The 19,291-nt window shown below is 40.1% G+C and overlaps 1 protein-coding gene across 6 annotated transcripts in view; it reads right to left on the bottom strand.

The window, feature by feature from the left end:
- Positions 1–6,801: 6,801 nt before the first annotated feature.
- The window catches only part of Txk (TXK tyrosine kinase), an 82,599-nt gene continuing 70,109 nt past the window's right edge, over positions 6,802–19,291 (bottom strand). For 3 of the 6 annotated variants that reach the window (XM_005391880.2, XM_005391882.2, XM_005391883.2), the window contains exons 11-15: positions 18,057–18,273; positions 15,377–15,441; positions 12,309–12,427; positions 10,370–10,527; positions 6,802–7,449 (exon numbers count right to left, since the gene is read on the bottom strand). In XM_005391880.2, coding sequence (XP_005391937.1) covers positions 7,381–7,449; positions 10,370–10,527; positions 12,309–12,427; positions 15,377–15,441; positions 18,057–18,273 — 628 coding nt within the window. In that variant the 3' untranslated portion in view covers positions 6,802–7,380. Of the gene's footprint in view, positions 7,450–10,369; positions 10,528–12,308; positions 12,428–14,766; positions 15,280–15,376; positions 15,442–18,056; positions 18,274–19,291 lie in introns of those variants that run through there. The other 3 variants (XR_262172.2, XR_262173.2, XM_005391884.2) reach the window with 3 other exon arrangements.

Genomic DNA, 19,291 nt, shown 5'->3' with positions numbered 1-19,291 from the left:
TCTGTACTGTTCCTTTGCTATTTTGTGAAATGTTGTCTGTCTGTTAATATTTTCCTCCTTTTATTTAAAAAAATAAATAAATAAAGGTCCTCAATCATCTGTATGCTACAGATCCCTCTGGAAGTCTGTGAAGACTTTATACTCCCTCTTAGAATAAGCTTTTAAATGCATAAAATAAAAGTACACAGAGTTAAAATGCATTGGAATAAAACTATCAAAATATTTAAAGACAAATATATGTTTTCATAATGTCTTTTTATTGTGTTAAATGACAAAATCTGGTAGCACTTCCCAATTCTATCATGACTTTGAAATAGTGATGCATGTAAATTCAGTCTTGAGGAAGCTGAAACAGTTCCCACACAACATGAAAATAATAGTTTTTCATATTTTGACAGCATCATAGAACCTACTTGTATAAAGTTTAGGGCTTAGTTGTTTCCAAAATTTTGCCCCTACATTTCAAATCACAGGACATGCAAAAGTTTAATTGGAAGTTAGTAAAGCTAAAGATGTCATTTTTTCCTATCCACATTCACGGACCTTCTTAAACCCAGGTCAAAAACCTCTTGTAACTAAGTCAGCATCTCTCAACCAGGAGTGATTCTGCCCTCCAGAGGGCATTTGCCGATGTACTAGAGACATTTTGGGCTTTCACTGCTAGGGGAAGGGAGCTAGTGGCATCTAGTGTGTAAAGGCCAAGACTGCTGTTAAATGTCCTGCATGGCTCGACATATCCTTCTGAAACAAAGAATCATCCAAACCAAAATGTTTATGCAAGAGATTTGAGATCCATCGAGGTTAAAAGTCGAGAAAAGCTAACTTAGAGAAAGAGCCCGTGGCTCTGGAGAAACTACTCCGGATGAAGCAGATTCTCCAAAGGGAGTCAGGGAATCTGCCTCTTGTTCAAGCCACATACCCCATCCTTAGGAAGCCTGACAAGAGTGTCACCCCACCTCCACCTTTACAGTTGCTGGTAGCCAGCAGATGTTTCCACTGTAACACAATTCAAATAGGCCCAAGGAAAGATGTCAACTATGATACAGGCAGAGGAACAAGAAAAGTTGATACAGACAAAGCAACTGCCTGATAGAAAGCCATTTGTTTGCTTTAGCTTTCTATAAGAACTTCCTCAGGGAATAAAGAAGCTCTTCTTCCCTACTCCCCTTCCAAGAGAAAGGGGCGGGACTGTGGCACTCTGTGTCCCTTACCACACTCATATTCTCCGGGGTGGAAGTCGATCACTCTTCCCTGATGAACTTCAGATCGGAAGAGGACAACTGATCACAGAACAGCAGCAGGGAAAGACCGATGCTCGGAGAGGAAATGCAGGCAGCCTGGCTTCACTGAGCCTGATACCTACTGTGATGGTGAGTGCTAACATAGACTTCCCCCTTAGCTTGACTGCAGTCAGGTCGGGTCTTCTTGCTGACAGCGCTTGGTCTCTGGCCATCATTGGCCTGGCTTTGACAAGAGTCCCACTGAGTCAGTTTAGCAAGAGTACTCCCTGATTGACCTACTCCTGATTGAAGCTATCTTATTGAATTCCTCATCTCCACCCTTCTTGTCAGAATTCTTGACCAGCCTTTTGTTATAATCTTGTCAAGCCTGTTCAACAAGTCCCAACCTTGCTACTACTTCTTAGTAATATCACTCACCCCCTCCCTCCAGCTATCAATCCCCAGCTGTTTTTGCAGTGTTCACATCAGTCTTTTTCCCCATTGCAATGGTCTTGACCCCTAATGCAATCATACTGAAGAGTCTTCCTTATCATTTTAACAAATGTCAGAATGATTTTCCTTTAATGGTCAAAGCTGAACTCCTGTAGCCCGGAGAATGGGAAGATAGCCCCAGGATGGTGGGGGAGCTGATCACTAAAGGAGATGGACTTGAAGAGAGCAGAAGTCAGAATCCTGGTGGCTGAGCCCACGGTCAGTATAGAAGCAATCAGACATAATCAGAGGGCCAGGGCCAGCTGCATCCTGACATCCAACTTCCTCTCCACAAAAGAAGCGGGTAAATTTTTCTCCAGGTGTCAGGGAACTGACCCCACCCTGGTCCATACTTTTCTTGTTTTACCTATCATTGGCTGATGTTCTTCTGTTACACAACATCTTCTGTATCTCTCACCACTTATGTTTGGATTTTTTCCATTAATGCAACTGTCACCCAAATGTGAACTCTGATTGTCCCATTTATCCAGGCTGCTGAGACATTCAGTATCTATAATCCAGATGTTAGCTGAAGTTCTTTCTATCCTCAAAATCTAGCTAAATTGGTTGGAACCAACCTCTGCCCCATCTTTAGAGAAGCACTTGCACAGTCTTGTCCAAGATTTAGATATGTTATAAGGGGTGACAGGTTGTGCTTGGAGTTTCTTTTACTTTCCAAGATTCTACATGTTTCATATGGTCTTTGCCTTACACCGTGTAGGACAAGATATGAAATACCTATGCACTTTTCACACCCACAATGAATCCAAACCCAACTCTCATGATCCCACAGACTCTGCTGGATAACTAGAGGTAACAGGGAAAGAGGAAATCACATCATGGACAACCTAAGAGAACAGGCATTCTTGCTCCCCTAGGCTGTTATCGCCCTCAGGCAGTGTCTTAACTCCAACTATTTTATCTGCTTCTCCCCTCTCTGCCTTTCTCCAGTTTCTGTACTAGGTGAAGCAACAGAACTCTTTCCAGGTTTAGGTATCAGTTTCTCATCAAACTTTTAACAGGACCCAGGCCTTTTATAAAGCAATTAGAGATCCAAGCAGACCTGTGTGTGTGTGTGTGTGTGTATGTGTGTGTGTGTGTGTGTGTACGTTCCTCCACTGATGGGAAACCCTGCTTTCATATCTCAAATTCTGAATTCTCCTTTTGTGCTCTGTATTACACCTTTATGTCTTCTCTTCCATATGACCTCAAATCTCTTCAACCCTCCCAAATAAAATGCATTTTAGATTGCACATGTAACATACTGCAATGCTGACAATAAAGAGGAGGGGCTATAGATTGTATCACAGCCCAGTTCAACAAAGCTGATTATGAGCTAGCTCATCCTTTTAAGTCCTAAGGCTATTTTCAAGGTTAAGAGATGATTCCAAATGTTGCTAAGGATGCACCTGGAACTCTTAAACACTACTGCTGGTTTGTGTCCTGGTTATACTCACTTAAGAACACTGTTTGACACCATTTGCAAAAGCTAAACATATACATGCAGTTTGGCCCTGCAATTCCTTTCCTAGCCATAGACCTAACAAAAATATAGATATATTTATCCACAAAATATCTGCAGAAAAATGTTCATAACAGTACTGATCTGAATTTTAAAAATAATAAGCAAACCAAATATCCATCAACAACAGAATAGATAAATATGTGGAATAATTATGCAGTGAAAATGCAGAAATGAAAATAAATGAGGGGCTGGGGATTTAGCTCAGCGGCAAAAGCGACTGCCTGGCAAGTGCAAGGTCATGAGTTCGGTTCCCGGTACCGGAGAAAACAAAAAAAAAAAAAAGAAAATAAATGAAATACAACTACACACAACATGGTTGGATCAAAGAACCAAATTATTGGGTGAAAGAAACCAAACACAAAAGAGTATATAACATACATATCCATTTATAGAAAGTTCAAAATAGTCCATACCAATCCATGGTGTTGGAAAGCAGGGCATTAATTACTTTTAGGGGTTAGTGACTTGAATAGGGAGTGAGAACAGCTTCTGGAATTTCGGAATGTAATCACTTCTTGATCTAAGTCTGGCTACACAGATTTCTGAATGTTGGTAAAACTCTATATTCATGGTTTCTGCGCTTTTCTTCACATATGCGTGAGTAAAGGCGTAAGAGTGGGACTGTACCCTTTCTCCTCCAGACCTAGGCCTGTCTGTGGAGAATTTAGGTTTGCTTTCTTCCAGCACCAGCCCTTTGAAATGACCCAAGTTAGGTCTGGAATGTGGGATGGCAGGCCAGAGACCTATTGTGTACACCATAAAACCTGCAATCTGTGAGGCAAATGAGGCAGAGAGACTTGTGAACTTTAAGCCTACATGATTGGTGGGAAATCAAAGAAGAAACTTCTTTACATTAGGTGATGCCTATATAACATAGCCAATTCCCTAGCAATCATGCACATTCTCTAGGGGGGCCAGAAGAAGATCTAATTCAATGACAAATAGTAAAGCTAATTGTAAAACATATTCTCATCCAGGACAAGTTGTGTAACTACCTCTTAGAAAACTTTTCTTTAGCAAGACAGTAAATGGTAAATCCCTGCTCATCAATATTCAAATTCACACATTATCCTGAGCGTCATTACCTAAGACAGAGGTCTAGTTGTTCTACTTTTTTAATTTGCTGTCTTAAACTTTCCTTAAAACAAAAGGCATTGGGCTTGCCTCCCATCACCAACACATGCTTTTAGAAGTGCCAGCTGTGGCATGACTTGTAAGAAAGCCTTTCCCTGGGTGTCACTCTTTGCTCTATACTCTGTGCCTCTCTAATGATAGGAGATACCCTATACCAGTGGTGGTGAACCCATGGCATGTTTGCCTCACTGAAAGTTCTAAAAGGTTCGCCATCACTGTCCTATACTCATTCCCAGCTTTTCAGTGTTTGCTTTTTGGGGTTTTGCCTATTTGTTATCTGTTTTTAAAGGAGTAAAGACTACCTTGAGACCATACTTTTAAGTGAAATAAATCAGACACATATGTGTAAATACTGAATTCTCTGGTGTGAGAAACCAAAAGTATAACTAAGGACCAACATGTGTAATAGATATTGTGAAATAGGAAGAAAATGTTCAAATGGGAAGGGGAACTAGGGAGAGAGGAGGGGGAAAGGAAGGAAGGGGAAAGGAAAAAAATGAGAATAGAAGGAAAAAATAGAAACAAAGTTTCTGTAAATGAGGGGGGAGGGTTTGAAGGGATGGTAGGGGAATGAGTAAAAAAAAAGACTCAAGATATGTCATGCACAGGTAAATTGCTCTATGGTGAATGTGGTCATTATGTATACTCAAAATGTACCAATAAACTTAATTAATTTTAAAAAAGAAAACAAAGGAGTCAAGACATCCAAGTTTAGTAAAATCTGGAAATGCATCCTACTGCATGTATTGATGGTACATTACTTCCTTTGTCACAATATTAACCTCTCCTCCCTCATCTTTTGCTGTTTACTAGTCGCATTTGAGCTAGACTTCATGCATCTTACTTATTTTTTTAATACCTAACATTTTTACTGGTATATGTTTCCAATATGTAATAATGACATTATTCCTGGGAAATGGATACATATACACATTGCATCTTAATCAATTTTACTTCCTCTTTCATTCCTGGCCCTGCCTCTCCACCCATCTCCAACCTCCTTCCCAGCCCACAAAATCTATCTCCCTGTTCCCTACCCTATTTAGAGTCTTCTGTATTTTCTTACCATGGCCAGAGTCACAGGTGAAGGGGTGTGAAAGTCTCAGAAATAGCTCAGTATTTTATGCGAATATTTCAAGAGACTATCACCTGAATGATCAACTCTCCTCTTGTACCTGGTGCTCAGCAGAAATAATGTATATTTACTAAGCACCCTGTGTTGGTTTGGGGCTTATTTTTGCAAGGAGAAACAGTATAATACAGCACACATAGTTTATATGATTATTTACAATAGTCACCCAGAGAACAATATACAAAAGAGTGCAGGAAATCTGTCCACACACTAAGACCAAGGAATCCAGAGGGCCTGGAATGCTGAGGGCCTGGATCCCACAGCAATGTCCTGCATGAGTCCAGCTGAAGGCCTGAAGCGCATCACAGTGCCTCCCAGGAATCCAACTGGAGGCCCAGAGCCCATGACAATGTCTCATGCAGGCCTATTTCAAGGGTTTGCGCTCGGAAGGCGCAAAGGTCAGTGGTGGAATCTAGGAAGTCTATGCCAGTAGGATGAAGGATCTGCACTGGCAGCCTGAGGGATCTGCACTGGAGCCAGAAAGCAATGCTCATAAGAACCAGAGCTCTCCTGAAAGGTACCACAGCCATCCTCAGCAACAGTGAGGTCCCGAGCTCCTCTGATGATCAAGATGGCCAAGTTCCCATCAAGGAAGCCAATGCAGCAAGCTTCTCCAAGAGACTGGCAGTGCACTTTCTTCCCCTTCAGAGCCAGGAAGCGATGCTCAGAGTGAGGAGGAGAGCTTCCCCAAAGTGAACCAAAGCCATTCTCAGTGCCAACAAGGTCCTGAGCTCCTCAGAGGATGAAAACAGCCAAGTTCATCAGGAAAGCCAGCGTGATGAACTCCTCCAAAACAACCAACAGCTCCTTACAGCTTCTACCAGCTCCCAACAGCTTCTCTCAGCTCTCAATAACCTCCATTCTTCTTCTGCCTCTTATACTGCTGGCAACAATCCCCAGGTGGGCCTCCCACACCCAGCACCCTGCTTACTCAGTACAGCTAGGGGTTACAAGTTGACCACCAGTTATCAATCCATTATACACCCTTGACACCCAATGATGTCACTCTTTCAGTAGGGGAAGAAGGAATATGATTTAACAGTCACCAGCAATTTGAACTCCAATGAATATCCCCGAATCATGATGTGGGGTAGGACAATATTGAAATACTAGGCTCCTACTGTTAGACCTCATTGTAATCTCACTTTTTATAATATCTTATTTCTTATAGGACTTCTAAGGAACTCAGGATGATAAAGATCAATTTCCAATCCTTCCTAAAACAATGTATAAACAAAAAGACTTAACCATGATTTCTCATTGTTTCACCTTGAATTCAAAATCCTAAACACATCCAATACAGTCCGATGTGTGAAAAAACCAGTTTATTAAATAACATGTGTGAAGTTTTACAAAAGGCATTCCCAGAATGCTCACATTTGTGTGGTTCTTAAAGGTGTGGTTCCTATAAAGCTCTGTACAACCCCAAAGCACACAACTGTGCCAGGGAGGGTTCTTTATTCCATGAACTGGGCAAAAGTCCTTCCACTCCTGTGCATGTTTTACTGAAGCAATGAACATTTGTCTTCCTCGGGACAGAAATTCCCTTAGCCTTGTGAAAAGGCAGGCACTCCTGTACCTTCAAAGGCTCTGGCACACCCCACAAAGGCTTCCTTCCAGCCTTTCCTCTTCTTCATGGAGAGGTCATGAAAGATATTACAGAAAGACACACATTTAGAAATTCCTCTCACACATGCAGAAAAATGATTGCCAGAATATTCTCAAATTTAAAGCTTGAAAAACCTGTGATTTCTGCACTGTTTCCAAGAGTACTGACTCTAAAAGAAGCTATTCTTCATCAGTGACCCCGCCCATGATTTTCTCCATGACAGTGACAATTCTGCAGCTGGTCCTTGGAGCTGGCATCCCTCTCCGTGTTACCAGGTTTCTGCAATCTCTGTGAGACCCCGCAGCAGCTCGGAGAACGTTGGGCGGCCTTGAGGGCTCTGGAAAAACGAAATGCAGGTGATCAGCTCTGCTTCCAGCTCACTCAGATGCCATCTGTGGAACTGGGTGGGCCGGCAGGGACCTGACTGCAGACTGATTCTCCACAAAGGAAGAGAAAGACACCTGGGCTGACACACAGTCCTTGAGATAGGAGTGTGAAAATGTAAGAGGAAAGAGCACTGCAAAAATAAAACAGCCAGAACTGTGAACACTAGCCACATGTGGACAGTGAAATTTATTAAAACTAAATGTCTTCAGTTCTTTAGTCACACTAGCCACTTTTCCTGTCCTCCAAAGCTAGATGAGCTACCTTACTGAGCAACACAGTTTATAAATGTCTCCATCACTGCAGAAAGTTCTTTCTTCCCAGAGATCCATTTGAGTGATTTGACATTGAGGTCATGCACCCTCCTCCCCTGAACCTTTTCCTATGTCTTTCAAGATTCCTTGTGGAGCATCAGTTAAAAGGACAGAGCAGAAGATGATATGAGCCCAAGTGAGGGCTCTCTGTAAGACTCCAAGACGGAACAGGGGAGCTTTCTAAGGAGGCTGAAGTTCTTCGGGTACAAGTTATGCGATGTACCTGTCAATGAGAACATAATCACATTCGAGTCTAGAGACATCTATGCACTTGGGGGAAAGTTACAGGCAAAATCAACTTTTGCAAACAAGTAAATCAACATGACCAAAACGTTGTTTTAATCAACTTTCCAAGTGCAACTCGAAACTAAGATCATCTGCTTGGTCCTTCTGCAAATCTCCTATTCATGCCTTCAACTTCTCCACCCCATATCCTCAGATACACAAAGCTTGGTAAGTATCAGTGAGCATGCGCACGTATATTGTTTCATAAACAGTTATACAGAATTGCTCCTCAATTTAAGCCCCCCCAACTTTTGCAAAAGGGAAGGGGACCAAGAGATGAAGAGAGGAGGGGAGGAGCAGAGGGGAAGGGGTTGAAAAAAGAAGGAAGTTGAGTTATAGACATGTACCAGCTCCCCACAATGAATACAATCACCACACACTGCAAACATGTACAAACAAAAAAGGCTAACTTTCCCCAGAAAATGTATTTAATACACTTAACCTACCAACCATCACAGCTTATCAACGTAGTATTCTTAGAACATTGTTGTTTATCCCTGTGACTGTGTGGCTGACTGGGAGCTACGCCTAGCCTACTCTGCCCAGCATCCGGGGAGAGAATCCTAACTCCTCCTGCTAGTAAAGGAAAAGATCAAAGCTCAAAGAATGGCTTCTACTGAATACATGTCATTTTCACACCAGTGTAAAGTTGAAAAATTGCAAACCAAATCATCCTAATACTATGTGTGCCTTCCTGAACTATCTACATTGTTATTGCAAAGGAATTCTTATAAGAACTGTTGCTACTAATAGCTTACTTAACCTTTTTCTGTGTTTCAGAATTCCTTGTGGGGAAATTAATCATATATAAAATATGTTCCTTCATTGGGAATCTTCATAAATTTAATGGTAGTCTGGAACACAAACAATCACATCACCCTTGAAATGTTGACTTTTCCAGTGTTTATGGATTGTAGCTCAAGTGATTTTCTTTTCTTTTAGGTGAGAGAAAACTCCTTATTGAGCTGTGATTTTTCTAAGCTGTTACTGTTGGTTGCAAAGAGCAGAGCTCTCAAAGTCACAGAGGATACACATGTTTATAGCAGTACAATTTGTAACAGTTAGATCTTGGAAACAACCTAAATGCCCATCAACTAAGGAATGGATAAAAAAGATGTGGTCTTTTTATACAATGGAGTACTACTCAGCCATAAAGAAGGATAAACTGGAGACTTTTATAGGTAAATGGATGCAACTTGAGACCATGCTCATAAGTGAAATAAACCAGATTCACATGTGTAAACATTGTATTGTCTCCCTTGTGTAAGAATCTGAAAGAATAAATAACATCCAAAAGGCACAATAGATATTATAAAATGGGAAAAAAAATTGTTCAAAGAGAAAGATAAATTGGGATGGGGGAAAGGAGAAAAGAAAAAGCCAAAAAAAATTATATATATATATAGATAGATAGATAGATAGATAGATAGAGATAGATAGAGATATATTAGTTAAAAACATTATACTACTAATTTCTCTTAGTTGATGAAAAGAAAGGTGTGTGCTATATTGTTTGGACAATTAAATGCCTATATCTTGTACTCTGAGTAACAAATTTAAGGGCAACAATACACAATGTATTAGCCATTGTTATTCTCCTATTATCTTGTTTTGAAATTTTGTTTTACTTTTTTTCTCTTTAAAATAAAATTTGAAAAACTCACAAAAGAGTCTGAAAAAAGGAGGGGCATTTGGAATCAGTGCCCAGAAAAGGCAGAAGTGGGACAGAAAACTTTCGGGTTTTATTTTTAAGCTTTTCATTTCAACAAAGAAAAAACTGGTCTCCTGAGAGAGGATTTCCCCAGCAGGGCCTGCTGGCATGCATTCCACCTTCGTTTCTATTCTGCTTTAATCTTTCTATCAGGACTTCTAAATGGCACAGAGGGATAAAACCCATTACCTTTAGCCTTGAAAAGCAAGGCAAATGAAAGTGGAATGAAACAAATAAAAACACCGTCCTTTTTTTTCAGCATGGAAGTTGAACAAACCTGTTTCTGCCCTTGGTTCTACTGACCAATTCCTAAAGGTGATAAAATATCTAAGAGTTTCTGTGAGAACCATTCTCAGATGAGACTTGGAAAACTCATCTAAAAGCCCATTGTTAAAATGGATTAAGGACTCTGTCCTGGGAGTTTCAAACAGAAGCAGTGCTTCTTGTTCTCAGGATCATTAGCAAGAAAAGGATGCACCTCCAGAGTCCTGGGTAATGCTAGTGACAATCAGGTTTGCTCTCCGAGGTTGGCACTTCCACCAGGGAAAGACAGGGACACTTACTTCATGCCAGCAGCTGTACATCGCTTCATAGATGCACATGGGTGCCAAGTGAGGGCGATAGAGCCGGAAACCTTTAGAAATGGCTTCCACAACTTCCAAGTTTGACTTGTTTTCAAAAGGCATTTTTCCTTCTGTAAAAACCTCCCACATTAAAACTCCTACAAACAAAATGCATAAAATGAGAGGTTAGAGAGAAATGCTTACCTGAAACTGAAAGAACTGTTTGCTTCACATTATAAGGCACCATTTTTCTCCTCCAGCACTGTTATTACCCTGTAGGAGACCGAGACTGACCTCCATTGTATATTAGTAGCCGTCTTACTTGTCTTTCCCTTTAAGTCAGGACTGTCTACCGTTGCCTAGCTACTCCCGCCTTTGGGGCTAGGACTGCCCACCATTACCTAGCTACTCCCGCCCTTGTCGGGTTACTTGGTTACTCCTGCCTTAAGAACTTCCGTATTTCCCCGCGCCCTATATATGCGCAATACTCCCCGCCAATAAAGGAGACTTGATCAGAGCTCTGTCTTGTCTCCATTCTTCGTGTCTCTTGTCCCTTTATAATCCCCACTCCCCCTCTAGGGTCCTAGTTGACTGTACCCGCGGGCTGGAACATTACCCAGAATGAGAGCAGTTGTAGCCAGGAAGCAGACTGTGCACACCTGAGATTTTGAAGAGCCCTGTAACTCAAAAATAATCCCAGCAACAATACACCTTTCTTTGTTGGTAGGTCTTGAAGGCCTCTTCTCTGGATAATAATGCCGGTAGCATTTTTATTTCTAAGTACTGCTCACATACCCACACCCTAAAATCGATGAACCTTTTGCCATTGCATAAAAAACAACAGATTTGTATGAGCCTCTGTTGCCTGAGAGTTTCCCAACCAGTAAATAGCACCTGTCCATCTTTTTCCACTGAAAGATTAGACTTATTGAGCAGAGCCCTGGACTGCTGACAGGTGGATTGATTAGTGTAACACCTTTAAGAATTCACATATTGAGTACATTTAACTATTCGCCTAGTCTACAAATATTTACTAGGTATGGATGAGAGGCCAGTCCTATGCTAAGGCGAGAGGATTCCATGGGAATGTGACCAGTGCATCCACTCAAGAAGTTCACTGTCCTGGTAGGAAGAGAGACAAGTGAAACTCAGTGAGCTCTATTTATTCTGTAACTACCAAAGGAGTCCTTGTATTGCTATCCATAGGTCTCTAAGATGTGGCCTCACAACTTCTACATGAGACTGCCCTATGTCAGTAGAGAGCTAATGAGATGAACAATACAGGCTTAACTTTACTGTGGACAGTAACGTTCACATCCTTTTGAGGGCCGGAAGTCCATTCAACCCAGAACCACTTAAGAGGTTTGGATAAAAGTGAACATATAGATTGCACATTTATTACTATGTTTTGAAAATCAGCTCAAAGAACAAATTGCATTGGACATGTGTCTGCAGTGTCTTTTTCTCAATGAAGAACATGAGTCACTGTAAATATCAGTAAACAGATTCTAAGTAAGACTATATTCACATCCTATAAAACTTGAGGCAGTGCCATATTTTAAAATCCAGGCCTTCCATTTGGTTTGTCAATTGAATAGCTGAAAATAATCAAGTTGCTTAGTTAGACAATGAAGTGTACTAAATACACTTGAAATTATTGTCTATCAAGTCAGTGGTGTGGAAAAATTGACTGAGTTTGCTTTCTAGGTCAGTATACTATTATAGCTTTACAGAAAGTGCTAATTTGGACAGGAAAAGATTCAAAGACAGACTTATGTAAAAAGGTGTATAACACTAGTTGCCAAAAACAGTCTGGATATGGCTGGAAAACAAAGGCAAGCACAGAGACAAGAAGACATTTTCAAAATGCTATATTAAGAAATCAAAGTTAAACAGAAGAGATTATTATATCAAATCAAGCTCCATCAAATGTACTTACCAAATGACCAGACATCAGATTTACTGCTGTATTTGTTGAAATGAAAAACTTCAGGAGGGGACCATTTGATTGGGAACTTGGCTCCGGAAGAACTGATATATTCATCATCCAAGACATACCTACAGTCATCAGATGCAAAGCACATTTTGTTAATTACCTCTAAGTCTTATTTACTTCAAATCTTTTTGCATAACTATGAGTAACTAAAAGACAGAGTATTTTATCCCAGAAAAGTTCTATACACCTTCTCTTCTCATTAGAAAATTGTGAAATTATCCCACAAAGTGTTCCCTCCCAAGCCAGTCTCATTGTGTTTAATCTCACTGAGTCTCAGAAATCCATAACAATCCATGAGGCCAAAATATGGTACATGGTTTATGGTCTTTATGCTACACTCTGTAATGGCTGGTACACTGTGTCAACATGAGAAATTTAGAAGTTTAACTCAGCAGAGAGCCAGGGTCCTTACTTTGTAAACATCCTGAACTTGTGAAAGAAGAGGGCATGGAGATGGTGTGGGCAGATAGCTGGCATACAACATAAGGGAGGAAAAGAGTCTTGCTTTTTTCCCACTTTTATGCTCTTGTTGCTTTTGCCGTCTTTTATTGCCTTGAACTGTTGCCCCTTACCATGCCACCCTGCTTAGGAGCCAGCTGATTATGGACTGAAATCTCCAGAAACCATGAGCTAAATAATTTCCTTCCTTAATTTTGGGCATCAGAGTATTTTGTCTCAGCAACAAGAGAAAAGTAACCAAGATACTTTTAACTCTGCAAAGAAGCATGTTGTATGCTCTACCAACTATGGTTAAAAGAGCACTCTTCTTACTTTAGAAAAGAATAAATTCAAAGTTAGATACCACAGGCATGGTGGCACACACGTGTAATCCCAGCACTCGGGAGGCTGAGGCAGGAGGATCATTGTGAGTTCAAGACCAGCCTGGGCTACAAAGTGAGCTCAAGACCAGCCTGAACTGCATAGCAAGACCCTGTCTCAAAAATGGAAAAAAAAAAGAAAAGTTAGATGCCATATTTTCTTTTATGTGCATATGTTTTGTGGGAAATAAAGAGGATGAAATATATTAACATAATATACTTGATGTGGAAAAAATTCTCTAATGCATTAAAATGACCCCTATATAAAAAGAAATTGGGAGTAGTTACAATCTCCCTTTTGAAAACAACAAAAAATATTAAACGCCCTCCTTTTTTTGAGAACTGTATGCAGGACTATGCTAGTGCCAAAGTCTGGAGAAGACAGGCAATAACTAATGTGAGCTAATTGCCTTTGAGTATACAATATAATATTCCTGAATTATTTCTTAATGTTGTCTCCATATACTCTATCTTACTCACCTTTACATCCTCCTTTATTGAGTCAGAGGTCAATCTACTTACTTAAAGATAAAAAAGTAAATAGTAGAAAACCAAAGGAGAAAGATATTTTCCATAGACTTGGTGTTGCTAAAGTTTAGGCTTTTGAGAGAAGAACTGAGTTACTAGCAAGGTATTTGGCAAAATGGGTCAAGAATAAGAGTGAAACCTCACCACTACCACCCACCTGTTTGGAAAAGTTCCCTTGAGTTAGGAGGAGTGGGAAAACAGAAAGAAAAGAGGAGGAGTGACAGACATTGGTGGGTTGCTGAGTTAGCTCCTGTACCTTGTACCCTTTAAGAGTTGTCTGAGACACATAGCAGGGAAAGAAGCTCCCAGTCTCCCATGAGGTTGGCAGTACTTAAAATCAAAGAAGGACATGTGCCCTCTTTCCAATTAGAGGCCCAGGAAAGGCAGAAAGATTCCAAAGAACAAATAGTTGTGGATGTGCCTAGGTAAGTGCAACCTTAGCCCCATGGAGTTTTCTGATCACAGAGGATGCCAGTTCTGAAGGAATTGTGCAGAGGGGTCGCCGTCACTTGTGTGGTTGGCCAACCACAGCCAAGACAGGGGGATAGTGACTGCACAGATGCCATGGTGTATAGACAACAGCAGGATCAGACAAGCCACCACCTTTCCAGACATGGTGCTGGCAGATACCTAGCACTGGGACAATGATTCAAAGGAAAATCAGGGAGAAATCCTGAATGCACATCTGTTAAATTTGTAGCACCTAAGAAAAATGGGCTCGAAATGTAGACTTTGAGTTGCAGAAATAGATGGTCCTAATGAGTTGTAGAAAGATGTGTCTTGGTTACTTTTCTCTCATAGCTGAGACAAAATATCTGACACCTAGAATTAAGGAAGGAAAGGTTTATTTATCTCACAGTTTGTGGAAGTTTCAGTCCATACTTGGCTGGCTCCCAGGCAGAGTGGCACATGGCAGAAGACGACAGTTCATGGCAGGGGAAGACTGCAAAAGCAACAAGAGCAAGAGGAGCGCCAGCCTCTTTTCCTCCCTTACACTGTATGCAAACTACCCGCCCCAGGGCAAGTGTAGCACTCATATCCATAATTCCAACATTGGACCATGAATCAATCATAACTCTAGAAGCCCTCCCCACGACTGCATCAGGCTTTGGGGGGACATCCAGACATAAATAAGATGGTTATATTTTTTACACTTTTCAGTTGTAGACTTAAACTACTAAATTTGATAATAGAAGTGTTTGGTGATGACTTCAAAAATCTGATTTCTTTCTTTTCCTTTCAAAAATATACACTATGAGAAAAGCACTTTTCTTAATCTTAAACATATGAGTGGACTGAGAAATTCTTTTTATTTTAATAGTTACCATATTTTTGTTAATAATGACCTGAGGGAAGATAAAAAGAATAGCCAGCACTAAGCAGGTACCTGGTTGCTAAAATTGGTGCACGTGCTGAAATCCACACTGGGTCAAACTCACCAACCCTTCCCCAGAGCAGAAAAGCAGAGCCAGTAGCATCTTCAGTTTGTTGGTAGACAAATGTAAGATTCCTTCTTATGAGTGAACAAAATAGGACCAGGGGTATAGCTCAGTGTCACAAGCACCTGTCTGGCAAGTGCAAGGTACTGAGTTCAATTTCCGGTATCAAAGAAAAAGAGTAAACAGAATATACATATATACATATATAAATATGCATATCACATACCTCGTCATTCCAAAGTCTGAAATTTTTACTATACACGTAGAACTAACCAAACAATTCCTTGCCGCCTATAAAAAGAAGAAAAAGTAACCCAAATGAGACAAGTTTTTCCTTTAAGAGTTTCTACTCCCTTTTTCGTAGTTTATCTGAGACCCATGCTAGCTCTGTGCAGACAGCCTCGTTGTTCAGATGGTGACAGCTCTCAGTGGTATACATGATTTAATAGCCTGCCCTTATGAGACAAATTTCATAATTTGTCAATAAAACACAAAAATGTTAACACTTTTACTTTTAAAAAATTTAGACTTCAAAAAGTATTTAGTCTTTCTCAAGAAATATCCTTGATAAAGATGGAGATTAATTCAATGTAACAGATGATAAACTCTGAATCATGGTATAAATAAAACACAATAATATACATGACAGAAAAGGCACAGTCATTTCATACGTTTGGGATCTCCAGCAGCTACTATAAATTAAGTAATTACATTTGTTAAATTTACATTTCATGGAATATAACTACAGTGATAACTTCATATTTCTTTAATAAACCAAATGTAGTACTATCTAGTTCAGAGGCAATATATTTGGTGCCAAAACAATCTATTTTCAGCAACTTAGCCAAGAAAATCATTGATTTGGCTATTTAGCCTCATACAGGTGAACAGTTTGATAGAATTTTTCTCTTCTCCCTGTATTTGTGGTTCAGTGGGTCCAGTAATAAAAGCAAGAAACGTGGAATAGTAAGCCAGAAGGGACCTGTTTCCAAGATGCCAGCAAGTGCCAGCAATGACCTCAAAGCTACAGTACAAGAAAAGTTCTTGATAGGAGAAAAGCTCCTTTGTTATTTGATATGTTTTACCCAGCATGAAGGTAAATGAAATAGAACACAAAGCAAATGAGCAAGCAAGGAAGAAACCAAGGCTAGGAGGATCTGTGAAAAGCCACCAGGAGCCAGTGGAATTGCTACGATTGATTTATAATCGTTATTGGGAAAGATAAACTTGCAGAGGCCAGGAAAGTGAGCTAGGTGGAGTTGATATGATATTCATCCATTCAAAATTTGTTCAATTGCTCCTGTGAGCTGGATCCTGGGGAATGTGCCATGCAGAAGGAAACATGGTGGCCTATCTTTAGTGACAACAGTTAGCATGGCAGAGCTCTCCTCTGGGTCAGAAATGGTTTCAAGTACTTACATGAACTATACAACAGCTCATGTAATCCTTCCCAACAAATCCATAGGAGAGAAATGCTATAGTTACTGCTATTTTACTGGTTAGTTAGCTTGCCCAGGGCCACACAGCTACTGAAAAAATAGGGGCAAAATCTTAACCAAGTCAATCTAACTCTAGAGCAGTGGTTCTCAACCCTCACTGCCTATGGAACTCACCAAAGGAATTTTCAAAATATATTGATACCTTGCTGCCCTCCCCAGAGATTCTAATTTAACTGGTCTGTGGAGTGGGCTGGGTATGGTGATTTTTCCCAAAGCTCCCAAGTGATTCTAATGCACAGCAAAGTTTGAAATTTAAGAACCTTTATTCTGCAAGCTGGGTTTTTGTCACACTGTGCTCCATCTCAGAAGTCTCAGCCATGTAGAATCCAGTATTCAACAAGAACATAAACAACTATTAGATGAGTAATAAATGCCATGGGAATTCTAAGTCGTGGGTAGTATATGAGTATTCCCCAAGGTGTTCCCATGTAACTATGCTTCCTTTCTCCCTCCATAGTATGCCAATCTGAACGGTGAATGCTACAGTATGCCCTCTGTGGGTTGTGTATAACAGAAACACAAGATAACTTCCAGGTAAGAGCATCAGAGATTTCTTAGAGTATCCTCAGACTCTCATTTGAATCAATTTTTAAATTTAAAAATAATGCATGGACAGGTGCAGAGGACTAATATCAATACCCTGAATAAATGTAGAATGGAAAGAACATGTTACTCAAGGCGAGGTAGCAAGACAGGAAAGCAGTGGTATTAGCATTTGGCTTGGTGCAAGACAGTCTTTTTTTTTTTTTGTCTTTTTGAGTCAAGGTCTCACTATGCAGTTCAGGCTGGTATTGAACTTGCAACAATTCTCCTGCCTCAGACTCCTGAGAGCTGGGATTCCAGGCATGCGCCACAATGCCTGGTGAGACAGTCATTTTTTAAACATGAATGTTCCAAGTATTGCAGAACAGGGTGATTTAATATTTCTAGTCCTCTCAATAATGCCAGTAATGTTCTTGCAATACTGTCAGAACCAAAGCACTTGCATGCGGGGCCAATTTCAGCCCTGGACAAGAAATACAGGAACCTGTGGGATGCTGCTCTATCTCCAGTGCTTAGCAGAGTGGTTGGCTTACTCTAGGCACTTGGTACATGTCTGATTAATGGTAAGAAGGAAGAAAGAGGAAAGCAAAGAAGAAAGAGAAGGAAGATGGGAGAGAGAAAGAGAAGGAAAGTAAGTCAGCTTTAGTTAATAGGATAGGTGATTACTTATTTCAAGGAGTATTTACAATAGTTAGAGCATCAGTGGGCAATTTCAAATAAATTTACACTTTACAAAAAAATTGCATGAATACAGAAATGTTTACAAATTCACCCAAGGATATATTCTTCCAAGTATTGAACTAATTGTCATGTACTTCTAAATATAGGTATACTATATAACAAGTTAATGTGCACTGTACTTACTAAATCTCTATGAATATAGCAGTTCCTCTCCAGATATTCCATTCCTTCACATATGTCCTGGCACACACTCAGTAGCATTTCCTTTCTAAGCATTCCTTTTCTCTCTCTGAGGTAGTTGAGCAGACACCCATTCTCCATGAACTCTGTAACAATATAAAGGGGCTTCTGCTGTATACACACCCCATAGAGCTGAACTAGCCTTGAATGTGACAATTTCCTGTAGAAGAAAAACATTGAAAAGTGTTTGAATTCAAAAGGAAATATTTAGCATCTATACATCATTTTCATTTTCAAGATAGGGATCAACCCGACCGCAGAGAAAGTATTTTCCTTTCCACTCCTCACTGAGAAAGTGAGGTCAGAAGTTGAGTATTTGCAATGTCATTGTCGGTGCAAAATATTCTATGCCCCACATTCCTCTTCTCAGCATTCTAGTTTTCTCCTTTTTGCTTTGTATGCCTTTTGCTTCCTCATTACTGTTTATGTTGGCACAGGTCTGAAAGCTCTGCCCCTTGAATGTCAACCTTCCTAACTGTGGCCACTCAAAAGGAAAATTCTGAACTGGCAGGCAGGAGGAAGGAGCAATCAGTGGTCATAAAAGAAAGAAAATTAAATTCTAAAGCATAAAGCCATTAAACATGAAAATCTTAAATATAGTTAAAGACTACAAAACATTTACCAACATAAAATCCTGATGTGTACTTAGTAATTACACACACACCCACACACCCACATACACACACACAATTCCTTGAATTCTGCCTGTTAAAACAAGCCTAGGGCCACCAGGTGTGATGGTGCTTGCCTGTAATCCCAGCACTGAGGAAGCTGAGGCAAAAGGATTGCTGTGAGTTTGAGGCCAGCCTGGGCTATATAATGAGTGAAAGGCCAGTCTCCTGAACTACATGGCAAGACCCTATATAAAAAAAACAAAAGAAAAGAAAAGAAAAAAAGAAACCCTGCAGCTTTTGAGTCTGGACTTCACAGTTTATTGTCTCAACTGTGGCACATAACACTCAATCTCTAAAGGCCTTTTATGCCAACCGGTCACCATGGAAAACAATTTCAAATTAATGTTTGTAATTTTAGAAAATGTATAATAAGCAATTCTCTGTTGCCTTGAAAAGTTATCTCTTCTTTTAATTCATAAAAATATAACAAAATCAGTGATTCAGGAAGACTATATTAAAGTAATATATAAGATTACAGACACATTAACATTAAATTAGTTTAAA

This window comes from Chinchilla lanigera, unplaced genomic scaffold, assembly GCF_000276665.1.
Source record: "Chinchilla lanigera isolate Chin_1 unplaced genomic scaffold, ChiLan1.0 scaffold00042, whole genome shotgun sequence".
Lineage (NCBI taxonomy): Eukaryota > Metazoa > Chordata > Mammalia > Rodentia > Chinchillidae > Chinchilla > Chinchilla lanigera.
This window is presented reverse-complemented; position numbering and strand designations above follow the sequence as displayed.